The sequence below is a fragment of the Eulemur rufifrons genome, chromosome 1, assembly GCF_041146395.1.
Source record: "Eulemur rufifrons isolate Redbay chromosome 1, OSU_ERuf_1, whole genome shotgun sequence".
NCBI classification, from domain to species: Eukaryota; Metazoa; Chordata; class Mammalia; order Primates; family Lemuridae; genus Eulemur; species Eulemur rufifrons.
The window spans coordinates 30,454,881-30,471,994 of NC_090983.1; the positions used below are offsets into that span (position 1 = coordinate 30,454,881).

The 17,114-nt window shown below is 40.2% G+C and overlaps 2 protein-coding genes across 2 annotated transcripts in view; both read right to left on the bottom strand.

The window, feature by feature from the left end:
* Window positions 1-3,046: 3,046 nt before the first annotated feature.
* On the bottom strand, window positions 3,047-3,277 carry LOC138383566 (adropin-like). The gene has a single exon (XM_069468618.1). It carries the CDS (start codon window positions 3,275-3,277, stop codon window positions 3,047-3,049), a length of 231 nt encoding a protein of 76 aa, XP_069324719.1.
* Window positions 3,278-10,573: 7,296 nt separating this feature from the next.
* Window positions 10,574-17,114, bottom strand: part of NOP58 (NOP58 ribonucleoprotein) — a 33,797-nt gene continuing 27,256 nt past the window's right edge. The window contains exons 11-15 of the mRNA XM_069468619.1: window positions 16,144-16,278; window positions 15,713-15,774; window positions 13,501-13,634; window positions 11,241-11,377; window positions 10,574-10,857 (exon numbers count right to left, since the gene is read on the bottom strand). Coding sequence (XP_069324720.1) covers window positions 10,807-10,857; window positions 11,241-11,377; window positions 13,501-13,634; window positions 15,713-15,774; window positions 16,144-16,278 — 519 coding nt within the window. The 3' untranslated portion in view covers window positions 10,574-10,806. The remainder of the gene's footprint in view (window positions 10,858-11,240; window positions 11,378-13,500; window positions 13,635-15,712; window positions 15,775-16,143; window positions 16,279-17,114) is intronic.

Genomic DNA, 17,114 nt, shown 5'->3' on the forward strand with positions numbered 1-17,114 from the left:
AGATTTTAAGTAATAATACTTTGCATTTATTCGATTTACAAGGAATTTTTACATTAGTTATCTTATCTGTGTGTCCAAGAACTCTACAAGATAAACAAAAAGTTATTATTCCCATTTTACAGATAAAGAAGCTAAGGCTGAGAGGACGCAGGTTGACTTGTTTCAGGACATGAACCAGGTGGTGAAAACAGCTCACAATGACAGCAAGGATACTTTACCCAGTGCCCTTTGGCTTATGCAGCACTTTCACGTCCATTGTTTTCTCTGACCAGTAGTGCAGGGCTCTTCCCCTCCTGCCAGTCTTGCTTGCGGGCTCTCCATCATGCCCAGCTGGTTATTAGCATGTTGCTGGCCCAGCAGGTTTTAGGATATAAATAGATGCATTTGTTGTCTGACTGATTCTTTTCTTGGAGTCAGGCACATTTACCCTTGCTAGGAACCAAGCCCTCCCTGCTTCTTGGCTCAGGTTAAGAGGCAATTTTGAGGTCCTGAGAACACACATGATGGCCTCCCTACACTTCCATGGCACAGAAGGGCTCTTCAGGTGAGTACCAAATTTCCAAAGCTCAAAGGGTGTTGGAAGGGGCAGTTGTGGAGTGTGGAGACAGGGTATAATGGGATGCAGCTGTACTTCCAACTCTATTACCTGCCAAGGGGTGAGTCTCTGCTGCTGCTCTTTCTGCTGGGTTTTAAAATTTTATTTTATTTATTCATGCATTAATTTATTTAGGGACGAAGTCTTGCTATTTTGCCTAGGCTTAACTTGAACTCCTGGGCTCAAGCGCCCTGCCTCAGCCTCCCAAGTAGCTGAGGCTACAGGTGTGCCCACTGCATCCGGCTCTGTGCTGTTTTCTACTTTCTTCAAATGTGTGGTATCTCGTGGCTAGCAGAGGAATGGAAAGGGATGATTTCTTTTCCACAAACTCAAATTCCACTTCACAGCTTTTATCCTCATAATTTTCATAATTCTCATCATCTGTTGAGATCTCTATCTGCTGCTTCTCTGCATTCCTCCTTCCTCAAGAAGTGACTCAAATGAGGACATGCCTTCTTTATCAGGATTTGAGATCTGAGGTTATTTTGTGAACTCTCTGAAGGCAGCAGCTGCTGCATCTTCTGCTTGCTTGAGTTCTCACAGCTATCAAGTGCGTGGCCCGTAGTGGGTTTCCCAAATACTTGTTGGACATGAATAAATGTAAAGATCTTAGAAGTTTTCAGAGATGAACTCAGAATTAAAGCAAAATAAATAGCATGTTCTTACTTTAAAAAATAAAACTTTTTATTATGATCATTTCAAACATACAGAAAAAATGGAGAAAATAGTATGATGAACATCCATATACCCGTTATATTTCAACAACTGTTAATATTTTGCCATATTTGCTTCATCTAGTTATATTCATAATTTTTGCTCAACCACTGCAAAATATAGACCTCAGGATACTTCTTCCCAACAGCATGCATCTTTTAAAATTAAGGACATTCTCCTACATAACCACAGTATCATTATCACATCTGAAAAAAATTAAGTATAATTCCTGAAATCTTTTAATACCCAGTTCATATTGGAACTTCCCTAACTGTTCCCAAAATATCTTTTATATCTTTTGTGTTTTGAAATCAGGATAAATCAAGGTTCACACATTGCATTTGACTCTCTACATTCCTTTTAATCCAAACAGGGATTGGAAAACTTTTCCAGTAAAGGGCCAGAAAGTAAATATCTTAGGCTTTGGGGGCCATATGGTTTTTGTAAATACTTAATTGTGCTGTCGGAGCACATAGCCAGACAGTATAGCCACAGACAGTACGTAATGAATGGGCATGGCTGCGTTCCAATAAAACTTTATTTACAAAAACAGGCTGTGAGTTGAATTTGGACCTCAGGGAGTACTTTGCCCACCTCTAATCTAGAATAGCCCCCTTTTCCCACACCCATTTTATTGGAAGAATAATGTATTTATTTTTTAAAAATTAAGTTCAGTTGTTTTTTTAAATAAGCAATGCATACACATAGTTAGAGATCATTTAATAATAAGACTGGGCCAGGAGTGGTGACTCACACCTATAATCCTAGCACTTTGGAGGCCGAGGAAGCATGATTGCTTAAGGCCAGGAGTTTGACACCAGCCTGGGCAACAAAGCAAGACCCCATCTCTACAAAAAATAGAAAACTTAGCCAGGTGTGGTGGCACGCACCTGTAGTCCCAGGTACTTGGGAGGCCGAGGCAGGAGGATTGCTTGAGCCCAGCAATTTGAGCTTGCAGTGAGCTATGACGACACCACTGCACTCTAGCCTGGGCAGGGCAACAGAGTGAAACCCTGTCTCTGGAAAAAAAAAAAAAAAAAAAGACAAAAGACAATAAGACATAATGAAGCCAGTAATCCCTTGTCTCTCATACCTCCCTCAATTCTCAGGAGGTAATTCCACAGAAGCATCACAATAAAATTCTTTTGCCACCATTACCCACCCCCTTGAACATTTTTTTTTTTTTTTTGAGATAGGGTCTTGCTATGTTGCCCAGGCTGGTCTCAAACACGTGGGCTCAAGCCATTCTCTCACCTCAGCCTCCCTAGTGGCTGGGATTAGAAGCATGGGCCACCTATACCCAGCTCCCACCTCATTTATTTTTAAGAGCCATAGTTCTATTTATTATCTAGCAAACAATGGGAGGATCAGAGGAAGGACCCACCCTAGACACCCTCCCATTATTGCCATGGGTTCCAGTTTGCTTCCCCAACCTAGAGGGCCTTAGAAGTGCTTGGCCTAGGGAAAGGGTGGACCTAGCCCCTGGCCCTTGGGATGGAGCAGAGTCCAGATGGCCCTGACCCTAGCACCAGCTGAACCCCAACCTCAGGCCCATCTCCCTAGGGCCACTGAGCCACTCTTGGAGCCAGGCTGGCTAGACTCTAGGCTGCTGGGTTCAGCTCCAAGCAAGCTGGACTCGGAGTTCTGGATCTCAGGCTGGCTGAACTCTGGAACCCTGATTCCAGGCTCTGGGTGTGGTAGACTTAGGTCCCAGGCTCCAGGCTAGGCCAGGGGCCTTCAGGGCTGCAGCAGGTGGCTGCCTTTATGGCCAGGCTTTTGGAGCAGTGTAGCCTTCTCAGGACAGGGGCCAGGGCTGGAGTTGGGACTGGATTCAGAGCGAGAGTCAATGTTAGCAGAGCGAGAGTGGCAGGCCCAGCAGAGAATGACCCAGAGAGGCAGCAGCAAGAAGCCTACAAGGCCGTTGCAGACGCTGGCAACGAGGACCCTCTGGGAGATGCCTGTCCCCATGACGGGCAGTACCCTCAGACCAGCACAGACTGCGGAGCTGCCTCAATGGCGAGGCCCGTGCCAAGGTGGGACTCCGGTATGGCCAGCCGTCCAAGGAGGCTGTCGTTTCCGCAAGCTCCATGATTCCTGGGCGGTGGAGATGTCTGCTTGTAGTCCCGAGCCTGAGTCGAGCCCGGTGCGTGCCCGCGGGAGGAGCCGGGGCAGCGGGGTGCTCGGCGCCGGCTGAGGCTCCCGAGCCTGTGGCCGGTGGTGGGGGCTGGCGGGGCGCGGGAGGCCAGCAGGGGCGACGTCCACTCCCCCGGGCCTCCCCCTCCGCCTCCCACCCCATTTTTAATGAGTGTTTTTTTTTTTTTTTTAACATCAAGAAATAACTTATTTAACGTTCAAGCTCAACAGAAATACGCATTCAGAGATTTGTACACAAGTCTCATCATAGGGCCCTATCTTTCTGGACTTCATTGTTTTCACGTCCAGCCCTGTGGCACAACGATATCCTCCGCGGCCCTAACTGAAGGCCCCTCAGCCGTCCTGGTGGGGGAGGGGCCCTCGCGACCCCTCCCAGGAGCCCGAGTTCCAGGGGCCCCACGTGACCAGAGCTATGGCGCTGTAGCCCTCACGCTGCTCTAGAATTCTTCCAGAAATGAGCTCCTCATGACAGACCCAGGGAGCTCAGGACACCTTTGGTTACCTGTTCCCTCGCTCGGCCGCCATGTCCTCTTCTGCAGTCACCCCTGATACCACCATATCCGCTGCAGTCTCTTCTATGAGGGTCCTTCCGACTGTCGGGGGCCTTCGCTGCCATTCCCCTCACTCTAGTACTTCTGCCGTTATGAGAAGATGGAGGCCTCTGCAGCTCCACATACCTGCCACAGACTAATGATTGGCTTTCAATATTGCACGTTTTGGATTTGATTGCTTCCTAGGATGGCTTTCCTGTAAACTGGAAGATAGATGGATCTAAAGGCTGGATTAAGTGTATACAAACTTTTTATAAAAGAAATTGCTTTCTCCCTGTTGCTTAGACAAGAGGGCAGGCCTAATGTCTTTGGAATATACCAGCACACCAGGTGCCTGTATGGTGAAGGTCGCTCTGAGCCCGAGTCTTCATTTGCAGTGACAGAGTTGTACTGATCTCTTTGATTCCTTCTACCTCTAAAATCTCCTATTCCTCCTAGAAAACATATAGGGGATTCAAAAATAAAAAATAAAATAAAATAAAATCTATTCCCCTCCATTAGTACTAACAGATCAAATTTTTGACAAACGAGATGTCATGCTCCTTGTTGCATTTACAGCCATGAGCTTTTTTTATTATTATTATTTTTAGTTGTCCAGCTAATTTCTTGCTATTTATTTTAGTAGAGATGGGGGGGTCTCGCTCTTGCTCACGCTGGTCTCGAACTCCTGACCTCAAACAATCCAGCCGCCTTGGCCTCCCAGAGTGCTAGGATTACAGGCGTGAGCCACCGCACCCAGACGCCATTAGCTCTTAAGTATTGTGACACCGTGAGTAATCAAAGACTGTAGTTCTTATGAGAGTTTGTTCAGTCTTGGTTACCTTTTTATGGGATGCAGTCACAGCTATACTAAAAATAATAACTTATCTTCCAGCTTTGAAAGCTGCATTTCCTACCGTGGCGTAGCAGTAATGGCTGTCTTGACCAGCTGAGCACTAGAGGCCCTTTGGCTTGTACCTGCATTGTAGGCCAGGAATTTCTAGGAAGCTGTTGCCAAAGCTATTGCTAGGTGGCCTGCCAGGTTTTGGGGTTTGGTTTAATCAGAGAATAGTAAATGCCAGCCTTGGGGTTCCCAGGCTCTGTGAGAAACCTCCAATGAGCTGCTGCTAATCCAAACTGTCACTGCAAAGGTGGCAAGAACCACTCATTGGCAGAGTCAAACCATTTATTTTTTCAAATGACAGGCCACTAAAATGCCATAACAGCCAGATGTAGTGGTGCACTCCTGTGGTCCCAGCTATTTGGGAGGCTGAGATGGGAGAATTGCTTGAGCCAAGGTGTTCGGGGCCAGCCTGGGCAACATAGTGAGACCCTGTCTGTAAAAAATAAAATAAATACCTTAAATGTTCCAGCATAAAGTAGCTTGCACTTTTCAGAATCGCTGAGCACTAGCTTTAGAGGTAGATTGCCTGGATTTCACTCCTACTCCCATTATGCCTAATGATTTGAATGGCATTGACCAAGTTACATAATCTCTGTGCATCGGTTTGCTCTTGTGTAAAGCAGGCCTAATAATAGAATCTGTTAAAAGCATTTTTAGGATAAAAGTGGTCAGAACAGCAATGGACACCTAAGTGCCAAATAAATATTACCATTTTAGGCTTACTACTTTGTATTTTTTTTTTTTTTTTCTGAGACAGAGTCTCACTTTGTTGCCCGGGCTAGAGTGAGTGCCGTGGCGTCAGCCTACCTCACAGCAACCTCAAACTCCTAGGCTCAAGCGATCCTCCTGCCTCAGCCTCCCGAGTAGCTGGGACTACAGGCATGAGCTGCCTTGCCCAGCCAAAAGCAAATTCTTATGTATAGAAAGAATGCTAATAATTTTATTTCTTGTATCCATTCAAGTTTGCCTTATCTATGTAAAAGCATTGACCAGATTAAGCGTCCAGCCCGAAGGCTCATAAGTTACCTACAGTGAAACAGCACAGCTGAGGCCCGATACTGGTTTTGTGGCATTCCTCATTTTACCCAAATGCACAGGCCTGACTTCTTGGCCATTAAATTAGGTTCTAGTTTGGAGAACTTCAGGGCTAGGCAAGATAACAGAAGGGAAACATCCTAGTACAGTGGTCAAGGTGTTGTCCCCCAACCATCATCAGCTGGGAATTTTGTCAAAAATGCAAATTCTGGCCTGGTGTGGTGGCTCACACCTATAAGCCTAAGCATTCCAGAAGGCCGAGGCGGGAGGATCACTTGAGCTCAGGAGACCAGCCTGAGCAAAAGTGAGACCACTCTCTACCAAAAATAGAAAAAATTAGCCGGTGTGGTGGCAAGAGCCGGTAGTCCCAGCTACTTGGGAGGCTGGGGCAGGAGGATCGCTTGAGCCTAGGAGTTTGAGGTTGCAGTGAGCTATGATGACCCCACTGCACTCTAGTCAGGGGCACAGAGAAAGAGTCTCAAAAAAAAAAAAAAAAAAAAAACCATCCAAAAACCCCACAAAAAAACAAATTTTGGGCCCTACCCTACACCTAAATCAGAAACTTACCTTTCACAGTTTTCCAGGTGTTTCTATCACTGAAGTTTTGAGAACCAACATTTTTTTTTTTTTTGAAGTTCTACTCTGCAGCCCTTACTGGATTCAAATACCCCATCTGTCAGTCAATAGGGGTATGACTTTGGGCAAGTTACTTAGCCTGTCTAAGCTTCATTTGGCCATTATAAAAGGGGATTAATAACAGTACTTCAAAATTGCTAGGAGGAGGGAGTTCACTGATGACAAGGCCTTTCATCTGTAAACTCAGCCATTGGCTTCCTATTTTCCTCTTCATGGTGGGTAGGGGATGTCTCCGTGCCAAACCGCTCGCCCCAACTCCACATGTGCTGGTTCTTTTCTCCAATTACCTCCTCCAACCCCCATTCCCCACTACTCTTTCCTGAGTAATGTCTCATTTCTCAGATTTTTTTAAATGCCACTTTGGGAGGGCCTTCAGAGACACCTCCACATCCCTCACTCCTTATTAATGGGGTGTTTCATAAAGCACCCTTCATTTTTCCCTCATTCTTTTAATACAGTTTGTAATTGCTTATTTATTTTAATTAATCTTTTGTACATAAACTGTGAGCTCCACCAGGGACCTTGTCTGTCTGGTTCTCTCCTGTACCCTGGGTACCAACAGTGGTCTAAGATCATAGTAGGCATTAATATTTACAGAAAACAGTACAATCCGTTCCTGAACTTGGGTTCAGAATGGGATAGCAACCTGTCCAAAATCACAGACTGGCAGCAGACTTGATCCCAGGTTTCCCTACGTGCAACCCAAGACTCCATCCCCAGCTGATAAGAATCTTACTGAACTACCCCCTACTATATTTTGAGTGTCCCAAAGTTCAGAAAGGGAGGGAGTAGAGCAGTGTGAAGAATAGGGGGAAAGTGATTTGGTTTGGCCCCTCCTGTCAACCTCACATGCACATATTGTAAAGTGGCAACAGGGGCTACAAGGATCAAATCAGGGAAGGGACAAGCATGGTAAGCAGCTTAGGCTTGGAGGTCCTGCCAAGAACCAACATTCTAATAAATTACAATTGATCCTTGAACACTACATGCAGATTTTCTTCTGCTTCTGCCTCTGCTACCCCAGACAGCAAGACCAACTCCCCTCCTCCACCGCTTACTCAAAGTGAAAATGATGAGAATGAAGACTTTTATGATGATCCACTTCCACTTAATGAATATATTTCCTCTCATGATTTTTTTTAAGAGACAAGAAACTTACTGTCACCCAGGTTGGAGTGCAGTGGCATGATGTGATTGATCATAGCTCACTGCAGCCTTAAGCTGCTCAAGCCATCTTCCCACCTCAGCCTCTTAAGTAGCAGGGACTATAGGAGTGTGCCGCCATGCCTGGCTTTTAAATTTTTTTTTGTTAAAACGAGGTCTCGCTATGTTGCCTAGGCTGTGATTTTCTTAGTTACATTTTTGCCCAGGCTGTGATTTTCCTAGTAACATTTTTTCCTTAGCTTTATTGTAAGAATACAGTGAGTATACATACAACATACAAAATATGCTAATTGACTGTTTATGTTATCGTTAAGGCTTCCTCTGGTCAACAGTAGGCTATTAAAGTTTTGGGAGAGTCAAAAGCCAGAAGATTTTTTTGACTGTGTGAGGGTGGGGGGAGTCAGTACCCCTAACCCTCAGATTGTTGAAGGGTCAACTGTATTCTAATTTCTCCTTAAAACCAAGCACAGTATCAAAATTACAAAATACTCCAGAATTACCCTTTGACAAAAAATGGCTTGGAACAATAAAAAACTACTGAAAATAAGCCACAAACCTGTATTTAAAAAATGGTCACCAAGTGTTAACTTTTGGCAACGGAGGTCACAGTTGATGGCCACAGGATAAAGCAGATAAAAAAATCATTATCTCAATTTCAGAGCAATCAGTTCAGATATACAGTTTCTGAGAGTTTAAGTAATTTACCCTAGTACTTTGCTATCCTAAGTGTGGAACCTCACCAAGCATCACCTAAGAGCTTGCTAAAAATGTAGAATTTTGGGCTCAATCCTGGATCTGACTCAGATCTGCATTTCAGTCAAGATCCCTAGACAATTCTTATGCATGCTAGTTAAGGTTTAAGGCATATTAGCCCAGCTGGGCACCGTGGCTCACACCTGTAATCCTAGCACTCTGGGAGGCCAAGGTGGGACGACTGCTCGAGGTCAGGAGTTAAAGACCAGCCTGATAAAAATAGAAAGAAGTTAGCAAGGCAATTAAAAATAGAAAAAGTTAGCTGGGCATGGTGGCGAGGGCCTGTAGTCTCAGCTACTTGGGAGGCTGAGGCACGAGGATCACTTCAGTCCAGGAGTTGAGGTTGCTGTGAGCTAGCCCAGGCAACAGAGTGAGACTCTGTCTCAAAAAAAAGACATTTAACCCTACTGCATGTTATTCTGGCTGGTACAACTGGGATTAGAGATAAACCTGAGCCAGGTATTTAAAAATGGCCTTAGAGAAGAGGAAAAGGTATTGAAGAGAACTCCTTGGGCAGCAGAGGAATCTTTACTAAAAGTTAAGCCCTGGGACAGAGAACTGAAGACAACGTTCTGAGGTTGGAGGAGAGGAGGCAGCACAACCAAGAGCCTTGGACGAAGGCTAAAGAGCCAGAAGGCAATGGACAGATAAAGAAGTTTAAACCGGAAAACAGAAACTTACATTTTTAAGGGAAGGGGAGAATCAGTAAGTTTTCAGCAGAGACTATTTTATGTGGCCCCATCACAGAAATTCTTCAAAACTGGGCACATAAAATTCACCTGAGCTTCCAATTTCAAACTAAGGTCACAAAGCTCTTCATTAGGACAAATGCTTCATTGGCACCAAGCAGAACCAGAACCTAGTGTTTGGTTAGTGTTCTAAATAGTTAAGACTTCGGCCCACATGAAAGCTGATAGGCCTGTGAAGACTACTCAAAATGACTAGAAGTTATATTAATTCGTTTTCTCAAAACCTACCATTTTGGATGCAAAGCTTTTGACGACACAGCCCTCAACAGCTTTAAAGACCATTTTCATCAAAAGTTCTTGATAAACTAATCTGTTTTATAACAAATTAGAATGTGTCTGGGGTATAACTGGGTAATGCAAAATGACTCTGTTCTCCTGGAAGCATGATAACTAGCTTTATTTATTATGTAATTTTGTCTAGGGAAGGCTGCACAGAAGCAAATTATCTAAATTTGAAACTTAAGTTGATCTCTTAAAGTTTATATCATCTGATTTTTTTATAATGCACAATTAGGAGGTAAAACTGATCATTACAAAGGAGGAAACCGAAGTGGGGTTGTTGACTTGCCTTTGGTCACATGAAAAGCAGATGTGGAACTCAAAGCTATAGTCCTTCTAGCTTCTCCCATCCACCAACTGCTTTGATTGAATGGTTTTTAATATAATGTCTGATGTCCATGGCATACACATACACAGGTAAAAACATACAGTCCTATAAAACTCATGTCTTGACAATATGGTGGTATGCCAGCCTTCTGTTTGCGTTATTAAACACTATCTTTCAGAAACAAAGATTTCTCTTTGGTATTCTATGTCCTGATTTATACCTAAATTCCTAGTGATACTATTTTTTCCTCATCTTCATTTTCCCATTCTTCACTTTAAAATCATTTTGTGCAATCTTTTAAAAAGTCACTTTAGATTACTTTAAAAACAAATCAAGGTCTAGATAAAAAATTATTTTGTTGCACCTTTTAGACCTGCAAACAAACAAAAAAAAGGGACACTTTCCCCCTTTTGAATAGGTACCAAAAGGTTTTGCTCATCTAATTTTAAAATTTAAACAAATCTTTATTTAAATAAATACAGAGGCAGAAAGATAATAGAAAAGGGGGGGAAATGAAAAATAGTCCAAAAAAGCAAGATAGAAATTCACACATTAGAATGAATTTCTTGAATTGTTCTAATTGTTGCCTTCCAAAAGGCTGTTTCAAATTAACCATTAACAACTCCCACTTTTCAGCTATAATTACCAAAACAATAATTGTCAGATGCCATATAAACTATAGAAAGGGCCAAAGATTCTCTATGTAAAATATAAAGAGATCACAGAACTGCCTTAAAATACAAAGAAAATTTTATTTGTTATCAAAGACTCTAAGAAATGATGACATAATAAGGTTAACAGAGTTGATGGCAAGACACAAATAGGTTTTTTTTAAAAGTTATAGGTGAATAATCACATTGTTTCATTCAACCTTTCCTGGATTATGTCAGAGAGCATCTCTGGTATACTCCCAACTGAATCTTAAGCATGACGTGTCCAGGTGGTACAATTATGGTTCCCTTCTTTTAGTCCTCATTATCTTTCTTTTTTTTCTTTTTCTTCTTTTTCTCTGGACTCTGAAAATAACAAACAAGAATGCTTTTGAAAGAGCTGTAATTGTAGAGGTGAGTAATAACTTTTCCTTATAAAATACAAAACAGTTTTCCTTAAAAACATATTTGGGGCAAAGATTAAAATCTAAGATATAAAAGCCACACCTATAAAAGTGAGCTCTAACAAAATCATATTCTCTTCCTCCCTTGAAGAAAACTTTTATAGTAAGATTCTAGATTTGGGAAGTGGCCTTTTATAATATAAACACAAAGCCATTTTATTTTTAGCCCTCTATCAATGAAAACCATTTTTTTAAATGCCCACTCATTTCTGATGCAAAGAGTAGATTTAAAAATGGAGATCCTGCCCATGCCAAGCAAGTACTGGTATTTATAGACAGACATACAGGAATTGCTGTGCTGGTACATGGCTCTTCCTCAGAAAGCGGTTCTTCCTTAATGTGTTTCTTTTTATCCTTTTTCTTCTTCTTCTTCACAGATGTCTCCTCTTCTTCTATCACTTCTTCCTCCTCCTCGTCTTCAACTGAATAGGGGCAAGTGTGAAGGCATAACAAATTAACACTGTATCATACCTCATTCCCTCCAAAAACTTTTGAGTGCTAGTTTTTTCTGTCATTCCCATCAATTATCCAATGTTTATGATGTTCATTTCACAACTGGAAAGGTCCTTCTAGGCCTATCTTGTCCAATACCACCAACTTTACAAGTGATATAGATAAAGCTCAGAAGTAACTTAATTTTCTCATACAAGCAGGTATAGAAATCATAATTAAAATAAAGGTTTTCTGATCTTCAATCTTTTCTGGGAAGAGAGTCTATTATATTAGAAATGGTTAAGAACTTGCACTCTGAAGTCAGGAGACCTGGATTATTCTACCTGCTGCGACCCTCAGTAATTTATTTTAATCTCTGTAAAACTCCACACCTTCACCTATAAAATTTAGGAATGTCTATCTCATTGGATTATTACTGAAATTTAAAGAGATAATGCATACAAAATACTAAGTATAATGCTTACAATTAAAATGAGGACTCAACAAGGTAACTATGATTAGAAATTCATTGATCAAATACTTATTTAGCACCAACTATTAATATATACCAGGCCCTACTCTAAACAATTAGAGACAGCAAGGCACAAAACAGATAAAAACAAAAAAAACCCCCTCTGTTGTTATGAACCTTATTTTAGTGGGAGAGTGAAGAGACACAAAATAAATGATACATTATATAATAGACAGTAATCCACACTAAGGATAAAAAAATAAAGCAGAAAGAAGAATGTTGGAGAAGGGCAGTATATATGGACATTTAGACAGACAAGTTAGGCAAACATCTAAAAGATGTGAGGGAGTGAATGATGCCCATATTTGGAGGAAGAATATTCTGGGTAGAGAGAAAAGCAAATGCTAAGATCCTAAGGTTTTTTGGAGGGGAAGTGGATGAAAAGTTCAGGAAATAGCAAGCAGGCCAGTTGTGGCAAGAGCAAAGTGAGCAGGAGTAGAAATTTAAAAGAGATCAGAAAGCTAACGGTAGTTCCACTGTGGCTATGACATTCTTTCAAACAGTATAATTGAGAGGTTGTGGTGTCAGAGAAGATTTGGTTTATGAGAAGAGAGTAAAGGCTGATAGCCAAAGCAACTGGAATTGCCATGTATGAGGTGGGGAAAATTGTGGAGTAACAGATACATTTGAAAAGCTTACTGGATACAAATCTAGAGTTTGGTGTTTCAAATGCTCCCAACAGGTTTATAGATCGTCTTACTTTTCAATAAGGAAATAGAAGCACAGAAGTTAAATAATTTGTTTATATTTTCTCTATCCAAGGTAGAGCCCACATTTGTTGTTTTTAATTTTTTATTTTTAATTATCATGGGTATATAATATTTGTTATCTTTATAGGGTCCATGTGATGTTTTGATACAGGCATACACTGTGAATTAATCAAATCAGCACAGTTGGGGCACTCCATCATCTCAGGCATTTCACCCTCGCACGGGGGCCATGCTAACCATCTCTGTACTGTTCTACCTCAGTGTATGTGCTGCCGAAGCAAGCACCACGTTTGTTGATAGTACACTTTTGACCACTAAGCTTACTTAGAAACCAAGTTAATGCAATTATTGCTTTAATGCTTTACTCTCCTACTAGACTGGCTGGTAGGTGCTCAATAAACACAGGCACAACTAATAAATGGGGCAGGGTACTTGCTTATCAACTTTACGAGACAGCCTAGTTCGCTGGTAGGTGCCTATTAAATATTACCGCTATGATGGCAGGCCACTTAGTATGCTACTCTTCTAGTTCACTCCATATAATTGAAACAATGAATAAAACCACTGCTCATCAATTTTACATTCATTCCTAACAAAAAAACAACCTGTCAGCAACCAATTTATAAATTAGATTCCTTCACCCCCAATTCTAATTTTCAAAATAGTTCACATGGTAGAAACTGAAGTTTTGGTACTCTTAGTAAAATATTTAATCCCACATATTCAATGATAAGCTTCTCGCATATGAAAATATCACCAGCTTTCAGTATGGGTGGTTCTACAATAAAGTTAAAATGGCACGTATGTCTAAGATTTACAAAATCTGTACTTCTTAAAAGTATAAATAGCATTAAGAAAAATTCAAACTAACCTTTAACTTTAATCTTGGCTTTTTTCGCTTTCTTTTCAGTAATTTCATCCTCTTTATCTACCTCTTCTATTTTGCGTTTTTTGGAACAGGTTGGAAGTGTGGAGTCACCAGAAGGATCATAAGTCTTCACTTCACTGAAAGAGCCAAAGAATTTTAGAAAAGCTCTACAAATATCTGTAATTGAAATATAATAATTCTCAAGAGATATAAAGAAAAGGCCATTAGAAAATACTTACATAAGCATACAATGATGCTTCATTTTAGTGGCTTTGGGGTAGTTTATGAAGACTAATAGTTTCCAAAAGGTAAAGGTATTAATATTTTTCAAGTAGGTCAATCACATTCAAGAAGTGGTGAGCTAAATGAATTCTGATTTAGTAATCAATGCAGTTACTATGGTACAGGAAAACACTCAATCAGCATAGGGGGAAATGAAAAGAGAAAATCCCTTTACAACTGACTAATAACTAGGAAAGTGAAAACTGAATGAATTCAACCATTAAAACATTGGCTAATTAAATGAAGGGGAGGGGGAAAAAAGCAGGAAAAAATCTAAACCAAGTTTAATGCATAAGTCATCACAAGATTTCAAGAGACAGAGAAACAAGAGGCATAGATAAAGATACCCTAGAACACAACATTTCCTTTTGTTCTAATGTAGCAGAGAGAAAACACTGAAATGAGTGCCTAAAATGTGAACTAATTCTTATAATAACTGGTGCTTGAAATGCATGTGTTTAAGGTGATAAGTGTAATGGCACAGGAACATAATAAAAATTTGTTAAAACTAGCTAAAGAATGTTCTATTTCTTAAGTGGACTTGTAGATACATGACTGTGTCTTATAGGTTAAAAACATTTATAATTTAAGAAACAAAGACCCACATTTGTCAATTAAACTATAGACTTTAAAAACTGCAAAACATATGGCCACTGTAGAACACTTGGAAAATTCACAAAATATAAAAGAAAATATTAATGCTCATATGAATACATTTGGTGTCTTTCCAGAATATAGGAAAATAAATTTTTTCTGAATGTAAATATTTAAATATATATTTAGAATTGATATTACATACAGCTCTCCTTACCACTTGTGGCCAGAGATTTTACTATGAAAATTTGTAAAGGATTACCAGAGTCCTAAGAGCAAAACTGACTGGGTTATTGACTATGAGCATTTTTAAGGATCTTGACATATACTGTCAAACAGCTTCCCCAAAAAGCTGGACCACATTCTATTCTTATCACCACAACCTCACCAGTATTGAGTGTTATTTCAAATAATAACCAAAACACCTCTCCACATATAAATCTTTGGTTATTTGACTGTTAAGTCTGAATACTTTATCACATCTCAGCCACTTGTAGGCTTGTCTTCTTTCTTAACATTTTTAAAAAGATAGGTTTCATCATAGATTAACTCTTAACAAAACTTTTTGATAAATGGCATGCTACAGAGGAACTTAAAAAAAATTTATTATCAATACTTGGAAATGAGGCCGGGAGAGGTGGCTCACGCCTGTAATCCTAGCACTCTGGGAGGCCGAGGTGGGCGGATCGTTTGAGCTCAGGAGTTTGAGACCAGTCTGAGCAAGAGCGAGACCCCATCTCTACTAAAAATAGAAAGCAATTAGGTGGACAACTATAAGTATACAGAAAAAATTAGCTGGGCATGGTGGCACATGCCTGTAGTCTCAGCTACTCGGGAGGCTGAGGCAGAAGGATTGCTTGAGCCCAGGAGTTTGAGGTTGCTGTGAGCTAGGGTGATGCCACGGCACTCTAGCCCGGGCAACAAAGTGAGACTGTGTCTCAAAATAAACAAACAAATAAATAAATTTGGAAATGAGAAGTTAAATACGTGCATATGATTAAAAACTAGAAGTGAATATGGAAAACTAAATGGCAAGGAAAAAAATTAGGGGGCGTACAACATGGCGACTATAGTTAATAACAATGTGTTGTATCACTGAAAATTGATGACACAATTTTAAATGTCCTTACTACAAAAAAATGAAAAGTACATAAGATAATGAGTATGTTGATCAGCTTGCACATACATGATAGAGATATACAATTTTAATTGTCAATAAGAAAATTTTTTAAAAACTAGGGGCATAGTGAAGTTAAGTCTACAATAGAACATTCCTGTCGATAATATAACATTTAAAGAAACAGAAACCTTTCCTGCATCCTCCCCTAAATGTACTCACCTTTTGTGTTCGTATTTTTCTGCTTTCGCTAATGCCTTTCCTGTTCCACTTATTTTTCTTATCTAAGATGAAAAAGGAAAATTACAAATAAAATTCAAAGTCATAATCTCTTTATAATATAGTATACAGTGTAATGAATCAGTGGGCCAGCAAGCAGCAATTCCTGTTAATTTTATTATTTTGTTATTTTTAATTATGTTATACACTATTTTCTTTATGTTATTTTGAATAGCATATCTTAATGGCAAACGTTCAATATATAATGCTTGGTAAATGTAAGAAATTGATAATAGAAGGCACAAAAAGAATCTATTCGACATAGTAAAATGCATCATAAAACTGTTTAGCAGGTAAAATAATTTCATAAATCTACTCAGTTTATTAACTTTTGACAGGTAAGAATTCTGGAATAGGTAGAATTTGGTTCTTACCCCTCTATCTTCCAAAGTTCTCAACCTGGCTTCTAATTTGGCTCTGTTCTCAACTCCCATCGCAGAACTGGAATCTTCACCAAATGCATCATAACGGATAGCCAGAACAGTTTTGGCTGCCAACATTCGAGAAATCTAATAGAAAATAAGAAGTTGGAGGCAATCAAACTATATTCCAAGTTAAGATGTAAAATCCTCAATAATTTATTCATGAGAAAATTACAGCAAGTCATCACATTACCATTTATACCAGGAATTTTTAAAAATCAGGAATTATGAAAGCATTAAGTCACCCAACTCAAATCACCTATCATTGCAATCTGGGCCATAATATAATACCTAATTGATTATTATGTATTGTCACCAACACTTTTGTCTAAAATTAGCTCAAACAATTTTCTAATGTTCCTTAGTTTCTAGTCCATGACATTAGTTCTATGCTTAGTCATCATTCCAAACAAGTGTATCCTTTCCCCCATAACAATGTTAAATATTTGTGAGTCCTTTTTCAAGCTTATGAGCCCTTTCTTCCTCCATCACTCTGCTCTTTTAACAAATTTCACTTTAATTCTGTTAAATTATGCATCCTACAAAAAGACTGAAAGGGGCCGGGCGAGGTGGCTCACGCCTGTAATCCTAGTACTCTGGGAGGCCGAGGCAGGAGGATTGCTCGACGTCAGGAGTTCGAGAACAGCCTGAACAAGAGCAAGACCCCATCTCTACTAAAAATAGAAAGAAATTAGCTGGACAATCGGAAAAAAAAAGACTATATATGAAATTAGCTCAGTATGGTGGCACATGACTGTAGTCCCAGCTACTTGGGAGGCTGAAGCAGGAAGATTGCTTGAGCCCAGGAGTTTGAGGTTGCTGTGAGCTAGGCTGACGCCATGGCACTCTAGCCCTGGCAACAGAGTGAGACTCCGCCCCCCCCAAAAGAAAAGAAAAGAAAGAAAGACTGAAAAGATTTCATT